The sequence below is a fragment of the Diabrotica undecimpunctata genome, chromosome 1 (genome assembly GCF_040954645.1).
Source record: "Diabrotica undecimpunctata isolate CICGRU chromosome 1, icDiaUnde3, whole genome shotgun sequence".
NCBI lineage: Eukaryota > Metazoa > Arthropoda > Insecta > Coleoptera > Chrysomelidae > Diabrotica > Diabrotica undecimpunctata.
This window is the reverse complement of record NC_092803.1, coordinates 194,401,359-194,418,246: the sequence shown is the minus strand read 5'-3', so window position 1 is coordinate 194,418,246 and position 16,888 is coordinate 194,401,359. Positions and strand designations below refer to the sequence as shown.

The 16,888-nt window shown below is 34.3% G+C and overlaps 1 protein-coding gene across 4 annotated transcripts in view; it reads left to right on the top strand.

Annotated features, from left to right (window-relative positions):
• The window catches only part of LOC140432817 (homeotic protein spalt-major-like), a 407,769-nt gene that overhangs the window by 370,777 nt on the left and 20,104 nt on the right, over positions 1-16,888 (top strand). For 2 of the 4 annotated variants that reach the window (XM_072520936.1, XM_072520937.1), the window contains 4 exons: positions 4,575-4,724; positions 4,780-5,077; positions 13,796-13,947; positions 15,705-15,878. In XM_072520936.1, coding sequence (XP_072377037.1) covers positions 4,575-4,724; positions 4,780-5,077; positions 13,796-13,947; positions 15,705-15,878 — 774 coding nt within the window. The remainder of the gene's footprint in view (positions 1-4,574; positions 4,725-4,779; positions 5,078-13,795; positions 13,948-15,704; positions 15,879-16,888) is intronic. The other 2 variants (XM_072520938.1, XM_072520939.1) reach the window with 2 other exon arrangements.

Genomic DNA, 16,888 nt, shown 5'->3' with positions numbered 1-16,888 from the left:
ACTATTGTTTTAGTTGTCTGAGATGACATTGTCATATTAAATTCTTTTGCTCTTATGTTAACTCTGTGGACCAGTCTTTGCAGACTATCTTGATCTTGGGCTATCAATATTGCGTCGTCTGCGTAACAGAGTATGTTTATTTCTTTGTTCCTCAGTCTGGGGAACAAAGAACTTCTTTTTCCTTTGTTAACGCTTTTGATGATTTCATTCATGATTAAATTGAAGAGCATATGGCTCAATGAGTCTCCCTGTATTATTCTGCTGTCTATTTCATAGATTCTGTAAGTTTCCAGCTATTCAGAATTTCATTTTCTTGTTTTAGTAGATGTTTTCAATCGTTTTTATAATATTTAGAGAACTTCTCTATTAAACTGAAGATGGATTACATCTTTGAGTCTTAATCTGTCAAATGCTTTCTTTAAGTCAGTCAGATACAAAAGGCAAAAGGCTATATTATATACAGTCTAGTGATTTCTCAGTAATTTGCTTTATAATGAATATTTCATCTGTACACGATCTTCCACTACGAAAACTCTGTTGATCATCTGCTAAACTTATCCTCTGATTCATTAGTTCTTGTAAAATTTTAGTAAAAAAGTGTCAGTTTTTATATTTTGACGAAATCCATCGTCAGACCTGTAATAACATACGGATGCGAAACGTGGACCATGACCAAAGCAAACGAAGAAAAGGTCAGACGCTTTGAATGAAAAATACCTACTTAGAAAAATTTTCGGACCTCGCCATGACATCACCACAAACCAGTATAAGATCAGAACTAATATCGAATTAAAAGCACTCTACAATGACACCGATATTGTCCTAGAAATTAAATCACAGCGACTAAGATGGACAGGCTACGTGCACAGACTGCATAACGAGAGACTTATAAAACTGGTATGGGAGGAGATTCCCACAGGGAAAAGACCACTCGGACGTCCCAGAATGCGATGGAGAGATAACATCCAAGCAGATCTCCGGAAAATGAACATTCCAATTGACCCTAGGTTGATGGAAGACCGAACAAATTGGAAAAAAGTTGTACAGTCAGCCAAGACCCACCCAGGGTTGTAGCGCTACGTGATGATGAGTTCTTATATTTGAAATTGAAACATATCTTAAAACTTTAGTAGAAGTCCTCGTATTACATTGATAAAAACATATCACAAGGATCATTTCTTTGCATTGGCCCTATATAGTATGGTTTTTCGATAAAGAATATTATGTTAAAGTATTTTTTTATTAAGCTGACACCGTATGTCAAAAACTAAGAAATGTTGATGTTTAGTTTGGCAACTTGCCAATGACAACACGCCCTAGGGCAAAAATGCACCCGTGCTATCTCTTCGTACCATTTAGTCCAAAAATATCAAATCAGTTATTTATTTTCCTTAAAATTTTCGAGACCGAGAAGAACGCTTGAAAAATTTTCAGCATTTTGTTCGACGATTAAAGTCAAAGAAGAATAATGAGCGTCGACAAAATCATCTTTAACGTATAAAAGAATCTCAATCAGAAATAGACCACTTAGACATGCGACATAAGTTATGTCTGGCTGAGAGCCAGCGTTTAATTCGAGATGTCTCCGCTTCTATTGTATGATTAAAAATAGATGAGACAATGTGACAAGTCAATTTTTCAATTATTACTGGTGAGGAAAGCGACATCATTTTCTATTGATGATACGAATTTATTTTTAATTAGCATGAAGAATTGTTGAGTGAATCATTTGAGAAATCCTATCGGCCACAAGATCCACTAACAACCACGTTCATTTTTGAAATTTTGTTGGAACTAATTATAGTAAATATTTCAAAAATTGTTTTTTTATTATTTTTCTTTTCAATGTGTTAATACTGATTAGTTTCTGTAATATTTTGGAAAGTGGCATACCAGCTTTCAGTCCATCTAGATGGTGGAATTGTATGACTTTATCGATACTATCACAGGTATTTCTTTTAAAAGTGGGCATTGTGTAAGTTGGCTTTAATTATTTCTAAGAATTTATGCATAAGTCCTATAATAATTTCACTCTTATTTAATTAGTCAACATAGGGTGATAAACTAATCAGGTCCTCAAACAGCACTTTTACGACCAGTTTTAGAGTAATATTCAGAAGTCGGTTTTGCGAAAATACTGTTATTGTTCTTAAAAATAACTTTAATTTAAAAACCAACTTGTTCACAATAATTTAACAGAATGACAGCTATAAACTTCAACAACTCAATTACAACTATTGTTATCCAAACTGTCAACAACATCTGTTTATATACATTTTCTTCTGATGATCCAGACTTCACTAGACATTTTAGGATTTTTCGGTGGCATTTTCAATATTCTAGAATTTTATTACTACGTCTTTTTTGTCAAGGGACTTCTTCTATGTGGGATAATTCTACGGCATATAGTTCAATGTAAACAATACCGTGTATTCAATTGAGTTTGGATACGATTATTTCTTAAATTCTTGTCCGTGGTGCGATAATAATACTGATGAAGCATAAGAGCTAAAAGAAGGTTTTAATCAACTGAATAATTTACAAGACTGCCTAGTAACATAGAAGCGGCATTGACAATGTCTATAATCAACTCTGTTCTAAACAGTCCACTCGTTTTATTGAATCTCTAAACAGAACAGTATACCAAATGTCGGCAGAGAATTTTTTCAATCATTGAAAACCTTCGAAGTGAAATCACTCAAAAAAAAGACGCTATTTCTTTCTAGGTCTATTCACAGCAGGTTCACCAGTCAGTAAATGCCAAAAAGGGTTTGTCGTAACCACCGATATACGAAGGGAAATATTTTCAAAGAGAAACACGTATCATAGAATGGTTGGTTTCATGGAATGTGAATATTTCTTTTCGTATATTATTTACATAATGTGTCATTTGGTATTTCAAGTAGCAGTGTATTTCTCGAGATAGTAGACCGTTTTCATAATTTTGCTGGGATATCAGACTAAATCCTTTTTTTCCGATTATAACTCCATCAATAAAAAATTCGAAAAAATGTCTCGAATAAAAGTTTACTTATTTCTGCATAATAAATTCAAATCTGACATAAAAATGGGGTTTCTATTTAAGCTTTTAAAGTTGTCCACACATCTATCCCCAGGGGGTGAGGTTGGGACGTCATGTTTGGTATTATTGATTCTTCTTCTTTAAGTGCCGTCTCCCGATCGGAGGTTGGATATCATCATCCCTATCTTTACTCTATCTACTGCTGCTCTGAAGAGTTCTATAGAACTGCATTTAAACCAGTCCCTTCAATTCTTCAACCATGACTCCTTCTTTCTCTTATCTTTTCCTGTATTATCAGCCTTAGCAGTTCATATCGCTGTCCCCTCATTATGTGTCCCCTCATTCTTTGCCCATTTCTCGCAATACTTCCGTGTTAGTTTTCGGTATTATTGATAAATTTTTAAAAAATAATAAACACATATTTTTCAGTTTTTTATCTGATGTAAATCTCGCAAAAAATATTCGACCGTCCCGCTTTTTTGCACACCCTGTATATGGTACAGTAGTTCGAAGATAATAGTTAAACAATTCTTCTTAAACAAAACGTTTAAATTGTAAAGAATTTGTTTTATATACTTGTTATAAAGCTATTAATAGTCCAGTTGTCAGATATTTGACCCCTAACAATCATACGAACAAGCTGAATTTTGATGAGAATATCAATTTTGGGACCCCAAAAATTACTTTACCACTGTAATTCCCGGGCTTCTCCCTAAAATCCCCTCAATAGGGGAATAAAAACGCAAAAAAAATCGATTGACCAAGAATCTGTAGAGAAAATATTTCAAATAAAAAATCTACCCGAAATAATTTTGAACAATTTTGTTGATCAAAAGATTTTTTACTGTCGAGCTTATACAAATTTTATTGAACTTGATCTCGCGGGCGTAACTGACATTTAAAATCGCCGATCCCTTCAATCGTTGTTCCTGAGAGCACGGTTCATTCTACACAAAAAATGCTTATGAATGGTTTTGTTCAAAATTATCTTAGCTACATTTTTTATTTAAAACATTTTTTTCTACTTCGTACAGATTTTTGGTAAATCGAAAGGCCCCTCTAATTGGGAATTAAAAGGGCCTATCGTTGAACGAGTTTCGGTGGGCCAAATATCGTTGGTGGAATGTCGTTTAAAAAATGCTACAGAATGGTATACAATATCCTTCCGAATTTGCTTCATGTCTCTGTTACGACACATAATTATCAAGTGATCCTTGTACATAGTATGTTAGATGTCCAAAGAGATTCCTTTAAATTTTATTTCTATTGTTTTCTTAACAGTTTGATATTTCCCTGGTCCTCAAAGATGTTAATAAACGTATAACATAAATTACAGTGTTTATCGAGTTAAATTATAGCTTAATATTTATGGTCTGCTAGATGTCAAGTCAGATTTTTTATTGTCGCATGATACACAGAATTTTATCAAAATAAATATGACATTTAACTCCCAAAACATATACTAATAACATTTAGTGTCCTCACTGGATAAACTCTCATCCAGTGAGGAATTCTTTTGATTTGTCCGTTTGTTGATTAGTCTGTGTTTCAGGATGGGTGTCATTGTACGCAGAGGCGTATCCAGGATGAAGTAGAAAACTGGAGAGCGCAAAATCAAAAATCGTCTCTGTTCAACTCCATTTCTTCAGTATTTTGTTTACCGATGACGCCTGGATACGCCTCGTCCAGGACAAAAAAGGCGGTAAGACCCGCCAATAAGAAATTCTTCATAATTTATAATACTCTTATTGTTACAGGGCAACATGAAGCAGCATATGCTCACACACAAGATCAGAGACATGCCCCAGCACATGTTCGACAACAAACCTCTCAGCATGAGCGGTGATGACAGCACTCCATTACCACCTAGCTTGCCTAAAATTGAGAATTCTACGAGTGATAACGAGCAATCTCAGCCACTGGCGCCACTACCTCCACCCCCAGTTCTGCAACCACCCCAGGCGCCGCCGCCACCCGAAAAGCACGAACTGGAGTCGCAGCAAATCAAAAGAGAACCTACTGAGACTGAACTTCCCCTACCGAAACGCCCTCCAAGTGAGTATGAGAACATTTTGACTATTACTTGTAAATTACCGCTTTATGAGACTCTTTCCGTTTTTATTCTACTTCAGAATGCTTGTCAACGATACGAACAAATATCAAAAAATGAAAATAAAACCCACATACATCCTTAGCGAGTATTTACAAACAATTCATTATTTATTTCCAGTTCTTCCGACCAGGGAAATTAATTACATAAAGTCTGCTATGTAGGTTAACTAGTTTATAGCACTGACATTGAATTTGTTACAGATTGATGTGGAAATTATAGTTTATTTTATTTCAAATATGAAATACAAGAAATCTAAATTATTGGATAGTCAACATATTTTACCTAATGTGTTTTCTATGTATATGTTGTTGCATAGTTGCATTTAAATGAAGATATTATTTAAAATGATGGTATTTTAATCTCATAATAAGGGATATGTAACTGTTATTAATGATTTTAGGGTGCTTTTAGTGTCTACGGTTGTTTTAGATCTTGTCTGAGTCTGACAATCGATAATTTACGACATAGTGCATCTTTAATACAATTCATCTTCACTTTAAGTCTTTATTTACGACTATCACTTTACCGAAAGTAATAAAAAAGTGTTATTAATATTAGTGGAAGAAAACTGAGCAAGCAATTGAAATAAACCGAACCTGTGAGACTTGCGCACCCCTAAAATGACATTTGGATATCCAATTATATTGGAGTAAAAGGCATTGCTCAATGCTCTAGACCATCCTCCACCCCTCCCAATAGCGCGCTATTATGGTTTTAATCGCCAAAATGTCATGTGTGAGTCCTGAGTACAAGAACACCCACTCTGATATATTTCTCCAAGTTATGCGGGGCAGCGTGAGGCGCTATAGCCCCGCCAATGTCCGATCTAGACATTTTGCTTCCATTGAAACACCATCCAAAAGATATAAAAAAGATAAACCGAAACGACATAAAAGGCATTATTAATAGGTTTTCTTTAATTTTGGACAGTGTTGGGTGTGGGGGATTTTACCATTTTCCTTCTCCGTATATCCGCCCCAGTCCCCGCTCCGTGCTAGGCACAGTTCAGCGGTGTGGGCCCCTCTTGTTCGTTTTTTGGGTTTTGTTAGTATTTTTTTTTATTTTTTAATTTTTTTATGAGGGATGTCTGAAAGAGAAATCATGCTGAGAAGTATGACGCCTCAATGAAAGCGTGATATAGCTTCTGATAGAGCTACAATATGATCTAGACTTTATGAGATATTTGTAATCACCATCATACTCTAATACCTTTTGCAGCTTCCGGTTTGGGTAGCCTTCAAGCTCTGTAAATTTTATTCTGGCTTTTTCTTTTATCATCTAGTAAGGCTTGTACCCTTACTTCCTTCAAATCTCTAAACATGAAGCGTTCAGCTATCTTCAGTATCTGGGCACATTTGCAGTTTCTCTTAAGTATGCTGCTTGTATCTTCTTTTTGTCGGCGTTACATGTGTGTCCTCATGAAAGAGATGCATATGTTATTATTGGTAATATGATGCTGCTTATTAGTCTTAATTTGGTTTTCATTGCTAATTTGCTTGTTTTTCCTGGGAGTCCCCTTATTGCAGCTCTAGCCGTTGCTGTTTTTTGGACTGTCGCGTTCCCACGTGTTGTATGAACGTTTAACATTTGTCCATTATGACTCCTAGGTACATAGCTTCAGTCTGCCATTCGATGGGTCTGTCATACACTGTCAGATATTATTCTGAACTATCTCTTTGCTTGTTGAAGATAATTGTCTTCCTGCATTTATGGCTACATGGTCCTGTCTGTAGACTTCTTACAGTAATATCAAGATTCCTGTGTTTTACCGCGATTGTCCGGTCACTTAGATGCGAGGAGATGAGTCACGTCACGACTACGCTGTATCTATAATTTTTAATTTTGTATGTCAATCCTTCATGCCACACTCTGCAGAAGGCTTTGATTACATCCAGTAAGGTTGATTTCATTTATTTTTTGTCGTGGAATCCAACTGCTATGTACTCTGTAAGTCTGAGTACTTGTAGTTTGCTATAATTGAGCTCTGAATCCGAATTGTGCTTCTAAGATTAATTTTTAGCCTGTATGTCTCTAATTGGTGTCTGGTTTGGACGACTCGCTCTACTATCTTGCTGACTGCTGAAAGTAAGCTAATCGGCCTATAATTTTGCGGAAATGTGTTGTTTTTTCCTTGTTTCGGTATCATAATTACATGGGCTCCCTTCCATCAGTTAGGGAAGTGACTGTATCTAAGTATTGCGTTTGTTATGCTTGTTAAACATACAATTGCTTTCGAAGGAAGATAATTCATTGCTCTGTTAGTGATTTCGTCTGGATCAGGTGCTTTCCTTGTTGACCTATTTATGATTAGTTTACTTATTTCTCTATGTAATAAGGAATTTATTATTTCTTCTTGTTCTTCGGGCGTTTCGGGCCTTTCTCTCAAGGGTCTCTTCCACAGAGTAGATGACTTCGTTTTCTCCGTACAGAAGGGGAATGGGTTTTCTATCGTTTTTTAATGTTATTTGGATCCCCTATATTTCTTGCATGTTTTAGCCCCTCTCCTAAATTTCTTTTTAAGGAATTGTCTTACCTTTGACTTCGGAATTGTCCCTATGTTCTATTAGAGCCTGTTTGACAGGAGTCTTATAAATGCATACGATGCAATATTTTAAGAAAACTTCAATAATTTCAACAAAACTACTAAAAAAATTTAACATAAGACTAACGGTAGGTTCCTAAATAGTAGACAAGAAATTAGTATGGCGATAAATAGTTTACCAAAATTCTGCCCTTAATATAGCAACAGATAAACGTATTTCTGACTGCTGTGCACACAGGGTCTAATGAGATTCGTACCATAGAATTTTTTCAATGAATTCCTTCAGTTCCGTTTTCTTTGCGTCGGCTGTTTTATTGTGCGATGAGTGTTTTATTGTGCCACGTTTATCACAAGGTAGTGGTGTTCCTATGGATTTACATTTGGGCAGTCTGTCTAATCTACTAGCAGAAACTTGAAATACAGCTTGAAAAAATGGTGGGCACACCAAATACTCCACACCTTCCTGACTAAGTAAAAAGTAAATCCTGGTTTTTTCTCTCTTAGATTCTGATTCTGATTCTAAAACTTGTCGGTAGTACATACTTTGTTATTTCAGAATTTGTCATCTAAATTTCCTTAAACAACTCAGTAATTCAGCATCCATATTAAAAAGTAGTTCTCTAAGGATGTACTTATCTTTTATTTACAATCTAACATCTGTAATCGCGTTGTTGCCTCATTACCAAGAATTTTTATACAATACCTAAACAAGTGATCAATATCTATTGGATATTTATATTGATTTGAATTGCCATTAAAAAAGTAATTGATTTAAATAACTAATTTATTGCATTTTCAAAGTATTTATGTCAACGTGTGTGCCAAATTCCATTCATTATTGAATGATGAAAGTTGTCGCAATAATAGACAGCTGCTCGCCGGGTTTATGTATTAATATCTTCGATTGATTTAATTGTGTACGCAGGTATATAATAACAATTATTCAAGCAAAAACAAAAAAAATTGAAATATATTTATTATTTTTTCTCTTTGCCCTAAATTGGAATATATTTATATAAAACGCTGTTGCGTTTTTTATTACTGATAATAATTTTTTATTTCTTAAATTTTGTCCTTTTTATTTAATTATTTTAATTAATTTAATTAATTTTACTTTTTAATTCTGTGTCTTTCTGCAGACAAGTTTTCAAGTTTGTCTGTCTATTGAGAGCTCCATCATTTGTCCTTTGGCCTTTTTGCTCTTTTGATCTTTTTTTTTTCGTGTAAGCCTGTAACGTAAATTGAATCTGGATGGGAAGAAGGATGCCCAGAAGTTGGGCATTATTGTGGATAACATAAAAATGAACCCAAGAGGAACTTGAGGCAAGAGTTCCACAAGGTTCAGTGTTAGCACCTATACTATACATCATATACAATAGCGACTTTCTAAACCCACATTACACTCACACCCTCACTTTGCTGTAGGCAGACGGTACCGCTCTTGTAACAACAGCACGAGACATAAATGCACTACTTAGGTTTGCTCAAAATCACCTTGACCTGGTCGACAGGTGGTGAGGAAGATGGAGAGTAACACCTAACCCTAATAAAACTCAATGATTCATACAATATAACCGGAAGAAACAACCTTAGACTCTGGGGTGACCGACTCCAACTCCGCGACCGGATTAAGTATCTCGGTGTATTGTTTACTCAAACACTAAAAAGGAGGGCCGATCTGGAAGTAGCCTGTAACAGGGTTAGGAGGAGAGTCGGTCTACTCAATGCCCTCTATGGTAAGTTCGAATGGACACACCCACGTACACTCATACATACTTACAAAACATTTATCAGGCCGGCGATTGAAAATATATTTAATCACTATATTTTGATCAGCCACCACCTCACACAAAGACTGCTGGGATTTGAACGGAAAATCCTGCTAGAGTAAACAACAAACGACGTGACTACCCCTTTGCCCTCATTCATCAACTGTCGAACATCCAGCCCATCAATGAGAGGCTCTCCTCTCTTGTTACACAATCAAAACTATCCGTGGCCAAAACTTCAGAGCCCAAAACTACCTGTTTATCCATCGGCAATGTATTCAAAAGACGACCTAAACCCAAACTCCCTCTCCTACCCACTAAATTACTGGCCCTAGCCAGCAACGAACTCTCTGATGAATCCATTGACACCCTGGAGGCAACTCGTCTCTTTTATCGCCGTAATAATCAGTAAATGCTCACTTCGAGCTTGCTAGATAGAGAGGGATAGGTTTTCTGAGGTTTCCCGATCCCATTGCACAATGATACCTGTCTATTGCAGAGGATACAGCCACAAAATTCAGTAATTTATAACCATATATTTTTTTCACCAATAAAATTCTGATGGGGAAAGAATCGTTTTAGCTCAACAACCCTTTCACCTCTCATTGTCCAGGATCCTCCTCTGCAGGACATATCCAACGAAGTAAACCACCAGTAGAACCAATGCAGGACAACCTAAACAGGACAACAAAACAAAAACAAAGAGAAAGTCCAACCAAAAGCAAAGACCATCGAGATAATAAACTAAGTTGAGGCTAGTTTAGTTTAGTTCACTATGCAACCAGCACTCAGGTCTTTTGAAGGACACGCACCGTCGAGCTTTGGGACGTGATCGCTTATTAGGAACGGGGGATACTGCAGTCAAAAAGAATAAAGAAAATTATTTATACTAATTAAATGAAAATAAACAAAAATTGAACCAAATGAAAAGGAAAAAGGCGCCACCTTGTTTTTTTTATAAAAAAAATAAAAAGGAAAACTCTTGGATCTAATATGCAGGAGGATTGGTTCAAGAAAGAATAAAAAACATATGACAAATATGCTTAACTTCTTTTGAAAACCAATATACATCATTATCATTATCTTTGACTTTATCCCTATGCGGGGTCGGCTTCTCTAATTAAATTTCTTCATAAATTTTTATCCTGGATCATATCAATATCTCTTCTTCCCACGTCTTTTTTGGTCTTTCTTTCCTACTACTTTCAGAAACCCGCAGATCAGCAGTTCTTCGTATTGGGTGATTAACGTCTCTACGTTGGACATGACCATCTTACCCATTACTAATTTTATCCTTTTTTGTCACTCCATCGTGACGTTTTTTAACTGCCCAACATTCAGTTCCGTACATCATAGCTGGTCTTATGGCTGTTTTATAAAACTTTTCCTTGCTTCACTACTCTGTAACACCGCTCATAGGTACTTAAAACTATTACTTTTCACCATCCAAATATATCATCTCCGTAACTCCATCTTTAAATTTATATTCCATTCTTTTCCCCCAAGAGCTTGTCTCCAATGTTCTGGTTCTAAGTCGCTTTCACTATTTCCTACTAACACTACACCATTAGCATACCTTAAGCCCCACGGAATGTTACCTTGTAGCTTCGCTGTTATTTGATCCAGAATCAAGGAGAATAAATAAGAACTAAGCACCGAGACCTGGCATAATCCTACTTTTACATGAAATTTATTAGTCTCTCCTACACCTTTCCTAACAGTAGTTGTTACTCCATCATACATGTCTCAAAATCTTTACATATTCATTAAGTGAATTAGCATTTACTATTTTCATTTCGGATACAGCTAATATGATTAAAAAACCAAATACATAGAAAACCAATATTCATATATAGCCAAAAAAGATAAGAATCAATCATACTTATATTATAGGAAAAAAGATAAAAAAAGAAGATTTTCAGAGAAATCAAATATATAAAGTTGTTACATACAAGCTATATTTATTACTAACTGAAAGATAAATTTAACTGGACATATTAATTTACATCTTACAAACAGAAATATCCATTACAAATTAATACCTACTTACATCTTGTTAAAAAATAAATTTTAAATTCTCTCGATGACCCGGCAAAATATTTAAAAAGAATCTTAATATTAAATGTTATTTAAAATAAAATATTACATATCAAAATATACACGTAGAAGGATTTCTTTCTTATAACTATCAACTCTGCAATTAGTGATTAAAACATGCAAAAAAATTAAGAGACATACCCATCAAAAACACTATAGCACTGCACTACACTAGGTCCCTGTAGAAGAAAATAAAGGTAATTACAGGTATATCTCCTTCAATCAATTTCCACTTCGGAAATCGTTCTCAAAATACAAACGATTTCCGAAGTGGAAATTGAAACGTCAATAAACGTACTTTAACCTTTAATTATGGCTTATTCCCATTTAAATAGTAATTACTTGATTTTTGATAGCAAATAATACCTTTTTGGCACTTAATAATATCTGTAATTGTTACATATATAATATAAACTTTCAATAGTAGAAAGAGTCTCATAAAGGAACGGTAAGAATTATTGTCATATCTATATCATTCTATTTTTATATGAAAATTGTTTCAAAAATGTAAGAGAGTACAAGTTTTTTGCTACATTTGATGAATTTGTAGTTAAACTCTTTACTTATTTTAAATAAGCCCAAAAACTTTTTCTTCACTTACAACTTTAGAGAATGATATTAAGTATAACACTTTGCTTATTTTAAATAAGCCCAAAAACTTTTTCTTCACCTACAACTTTAGAGAATGATATTAAGATAACACAAAAAAATCAAATCTTGTATAAATTTTACAAGTACTCAGAATTTTATAGAACAAATTTGGAAACAAATGAAGTGGGAAAAGTAAGAATTATGTAGCATTAGCTGGTAAAGGCCAAATAGCACACGAAGCTGAAAGTTAAAAATACATCAAGAAATTTCTTTAATATACTAGTAATATTAATGTTCATGTACAATTTAATAGAAGAAATGTTTAATAACGATTGTTATGGTATAAATACGTTCACAATGACACTAAAGACAATATCACACTGGTTTCCTACTGGACCACAGGTCTAATGAAAAAAGAGGAGATTAGGATTTCATAGTAGAACACTGGAAAAAGTTTTATGAATAATAAGAAACATAAAGCGAGCAGAAACATGGGTAAGAATATGAGAAAGTAGAAGTAGCAAATTATGAGGAATTGGACAAAGACCTAACCTCACTATTAAAGACAGAAACACATATAACAATTTCTCACAATCGTATCTGAAATTCATTTCTGAACATTTACCTTAAGGTAAAAGCTTTCGCGATAAAAAACTGAAATTTGGGGGAGGAAAGAGTGAATTTTTAAATACTATTGATTCATTTATTAATAATATAGCAAAATACTTTATCTCTTACGTCAGCAACTATGTACATAATTTTAAAACAAAAACAAGGCAAAAGCGAGGCGATACAATATATCGATGGGTAAACCAATAAAGAAATAACAGAAAACTCTACATCTTCATATCTATAATCTATATCAAATCATTAACTGTTTCTATACTTTCTTTGCTGGAAGTACTCTATTATTGGCTTATTTTATTTCTTCTATGTAATTACGATACCTATTCCAGAATTCTAGAACTTTTTACCAAATTAATACTTCGTCTTTTATTAACTACGTATTCTTATTCTTTGATTTGCTATTTATGTTCAAACTCATTTTCCTTTCAACGCTAGGATCTGCTGGCACAACTGCCCTTCTTATTCTACTCCTATACGTAATTTTTGGTTCCATATTTCTAGAATTTTCTCTTTTGAAAGTAACATTTTCGGCCCATTCACATTTTATGCCATCCACAGTTAGTTTTTTTTTGTACCATATCTTCACGTTTTTACCTTCAGCTCTTAATTCTTTGCTTATATTTACAATGTCCTGCCTCATGTGACTTTTCATTTCGGTCCTGTCATCGTTGATAAAGATATTTTCTCCAGTAATAAATCCGAGTTTGCTTTTTTCTTTCATTACCCTATTTTTTTCATCATAATCCTTTATTTGTACCAGACATATTTTGTTTCCTAGCTTCATTGCAGTTTTTTATCTCCCGTTTTTCTTAGTAATTCATCTGTTAATGATAATATTTATTGATGCTTCCAAACCTTCCCTTTTAACTAGTTTATTCCTTATTTATTAAAGTATATAGTAGATTGTAAAAATAATCTTAACGTTCAAATCTCAGAGGTTTGCCCTTCGATATAGACCAAATAACACTGTCATCGCTTGCACTAACTGAGCTAAGGTTGTGGGCTAATGTGTGTGGTGTGCGTGTGTTTTGCAGGCTTACAATCGAGTAAGCACTTGTGCCACGTATGCAATAAGAACTTCTCGTCGAGTTCGGCCCTGCAGATTCACATGAGGACCCACACCGGAGACAAACCCTTTAGATGTACAGTATGCCAGAAGGCCTTCACCACCAAGGGTAATCTCAAGGTAAGTCTTTCCCTTCCGATCGTCTGCTTAGCTTTACTAATGCTAAATAGTACATAACAATTTCTACAAGTACGACTATAAATGCTGTGATCAGAAAATTGTAGAATATCTGTTTGATACTGCTTCTATTTGGAATAGAATTGTAGAACAATAAAAATTTAATACTCTAGTATTAATATTATTTAAATTGTTAAGTACTATCACTAACTTCAAAAAGGTGTAGGGATTTCATTTGCCACGCTTAAGCCCAAAAGTACCATTTGAAGTAGAAATGTTAACAGAACATACGTAGAGTAAGAATTTTTAAGTAAATTTTGCAAGGAAATAGTCTAATAAATATCAAACAAAATATAATTGAAAATGTGCCATAATATACGTAAAATTTTTGTATAGTTATTTGTTATATTTAGGTATTACAACAGTTAGGTCTCTATTTAATTTTTTTTTGCATTGTTTTTTTAGTATTTTCATTGTCTATGCCACTTCACATTTTTCCAAATTTGCAGCTACTTCTTCATTTCATGTTTTGATAGATATTTCTCTTCTTCTATAAATTTTCTTAAAAGTGGGAATTGTATAAAAAAAATTAGTCATGATCTTATTAGCTAATGGATTATTTTGTTGGACTTGTTGGACTTTTTTTCGTATCAGAAGTTTCAGAAATTACATACAGTCTTTTGTACACTGTGAATTTCATTTATTGGCTATATTTTTTAAAAATTTTGAAATCTTTTCAATTCAGTCATATTGAGACTACTTCATTCAGGGAATGCATTCAGGAAATACCAAGGTAGCTGTTATTCAGCTATCTATTTTTTCCCTATACTTTCTCAATTTTTCTGGTAACATTTGTTTATGAATTTTTCGAGTATTCGTGTATCCTTTAGAACTCAAATTATTTGAAGAAGTGGACTGGCTCTGAGAGACAGAGTTAAAAACATAGGACAAGCCACAGATGTGATAGAGCTTATGGCAAGGCTAAAGTGTGAATTGGCTGCAGGAGGCTCAAGACCGATATGTTTGGAAAAATTAGGAAAGACATTTGTTCCACTTTGGATGCAGAAGGCTGGATGATGAATAATGATGATGCATTAGAGGATAATAGGTGAAAAAACTTTCTGTAGTTGTGTCAACCAAACTATTAATTGGAGAACATATAATTAAGAGAAGAAGCCATTTATGCAAAGAAAGAATTGATATTTAGACTTATAAACATAAACATTAGACTCATAAAATACAAGGTTATTCAACGTTTGATAAGTACTAATCGCTGCTAGGACTGATTATATTCTTTATGGAGACAACTAACTCTATTTTTAGTACTTTTATCCCTTTTCTAAGTAATTTCCACAATTTCGTAGAACTGAACTGTGTTTGGACGTCTCTACCAATAAATCTCACGTTTTGTTAAAGTAAACCAAAATTTCGTCGAGGTACTTGAGCAAGAGCGCGGATAAGGCATTATTCTACTTTTAATTTTCATATGGAAATCTTTTTCTCTACTTTTTGGTTATTTTTATTGGATTCTTTTGAACGATTCACGAAATTATTAAAAAAATATTAGGGATTGACACATAAGTAGTAACGTACTGAAGACTTATTAAGAAATTATAAAGGAACTATTATTTATAAGTGCAATGTGTAAATTACCTCACATAGTTTAATCACAGCATAAATATATTTTTTAGATCATTTTAAAACATTAATAACTCGCTTAATGTCTAGGTTATTGTAAAATTCTTTTTGAATTTGAACAGGTTCACATGGGCACACATATGTGGAGCAACGGGGCATCTCGAAGAGGTCGGCGCATGTCCCTCGACCTACCCCCCATCCCCATGACCCCCAAGGATTCCGAATTTCTACAGCGGAGGCCAGATCTCTTTTACCCGTACCTCCCGGCTCCATTCCTTAACGGAATGCAACAGAAGGTAAGATATTGGTAACATTTTAAATATATGTAAGTCATCCTAAGTTATTGAGAGATTTAGCATTTTATGTGGAGTTAGTAAAACTCCTTATTTATAATACATAAATAATACAGGTATAGTCGCAGTACAATATATTGTAGAACGCTTTAAATGTAGCTGTAGTAAGTGTATTAGTATTTTAAGTGATTCCTTGGTAATTGTTGTCTTCTTCTTCTTAGGGTGCCTGTCTGTTCCGAAGGTGGCGATCATTCTAACTATGATGACTTTGTTGGTTGCTATACGGAATAGCTGTGTTGAGGTCTTCCTATACCATGCTCTCAGGTTAGCAACCCAGGATATTCTTCTTCGTCTTGGGGCCCTTTTTCCTTCAATTTTACCTTGCAAAATGCATTGGAGTAGGTCATATCTGCCTTGATTTCTCATTATATGTCCCAAGTACTTCACGATATTGACCAAATCCGCGGTTGTGTTCATTTTCCGTCGTACTTCTTCATTGGTGACTTGGTATGTTCAGGATCAAGTACTTCTTCATAGCTCAAAAGCCTGAAGTTTCCGCCGTCAATGTCCATGTTTCTACTCCGTACAGAAGTACTGAGTAGATGTAACATTTTAGGAGCCTTATTTTTATTTCCAGGGTGAGGTCATGGCTCTTGAACACAAAGCTCATAGTCATGAATGTACTTTTTGCCTTTCCGATACGACATTTAATCTCTTGGGTATTGTCCCACAACTCATTGATTATAGTTTCCATATAGTTGTACTGTGAGACACGTTCAATACTCGTTTGGTTCACATACAGATTTGCTCCAGTTATGTTTTCCTCGCTGATGATCATTAGCTTGGTTTTGCTGGCGTTTATATCCAGTCCACATGTTCTACTTGTTTTCGTTAATTTGTTCATTAAGCTTTGCAGTCCTTCTGTGGTATGGAAAACACTATCGTATCATCTACATACCGCAGGTTATTGAGTTTGACTCCATTTATTGAGATGCCTTCAACAATATCTTTTA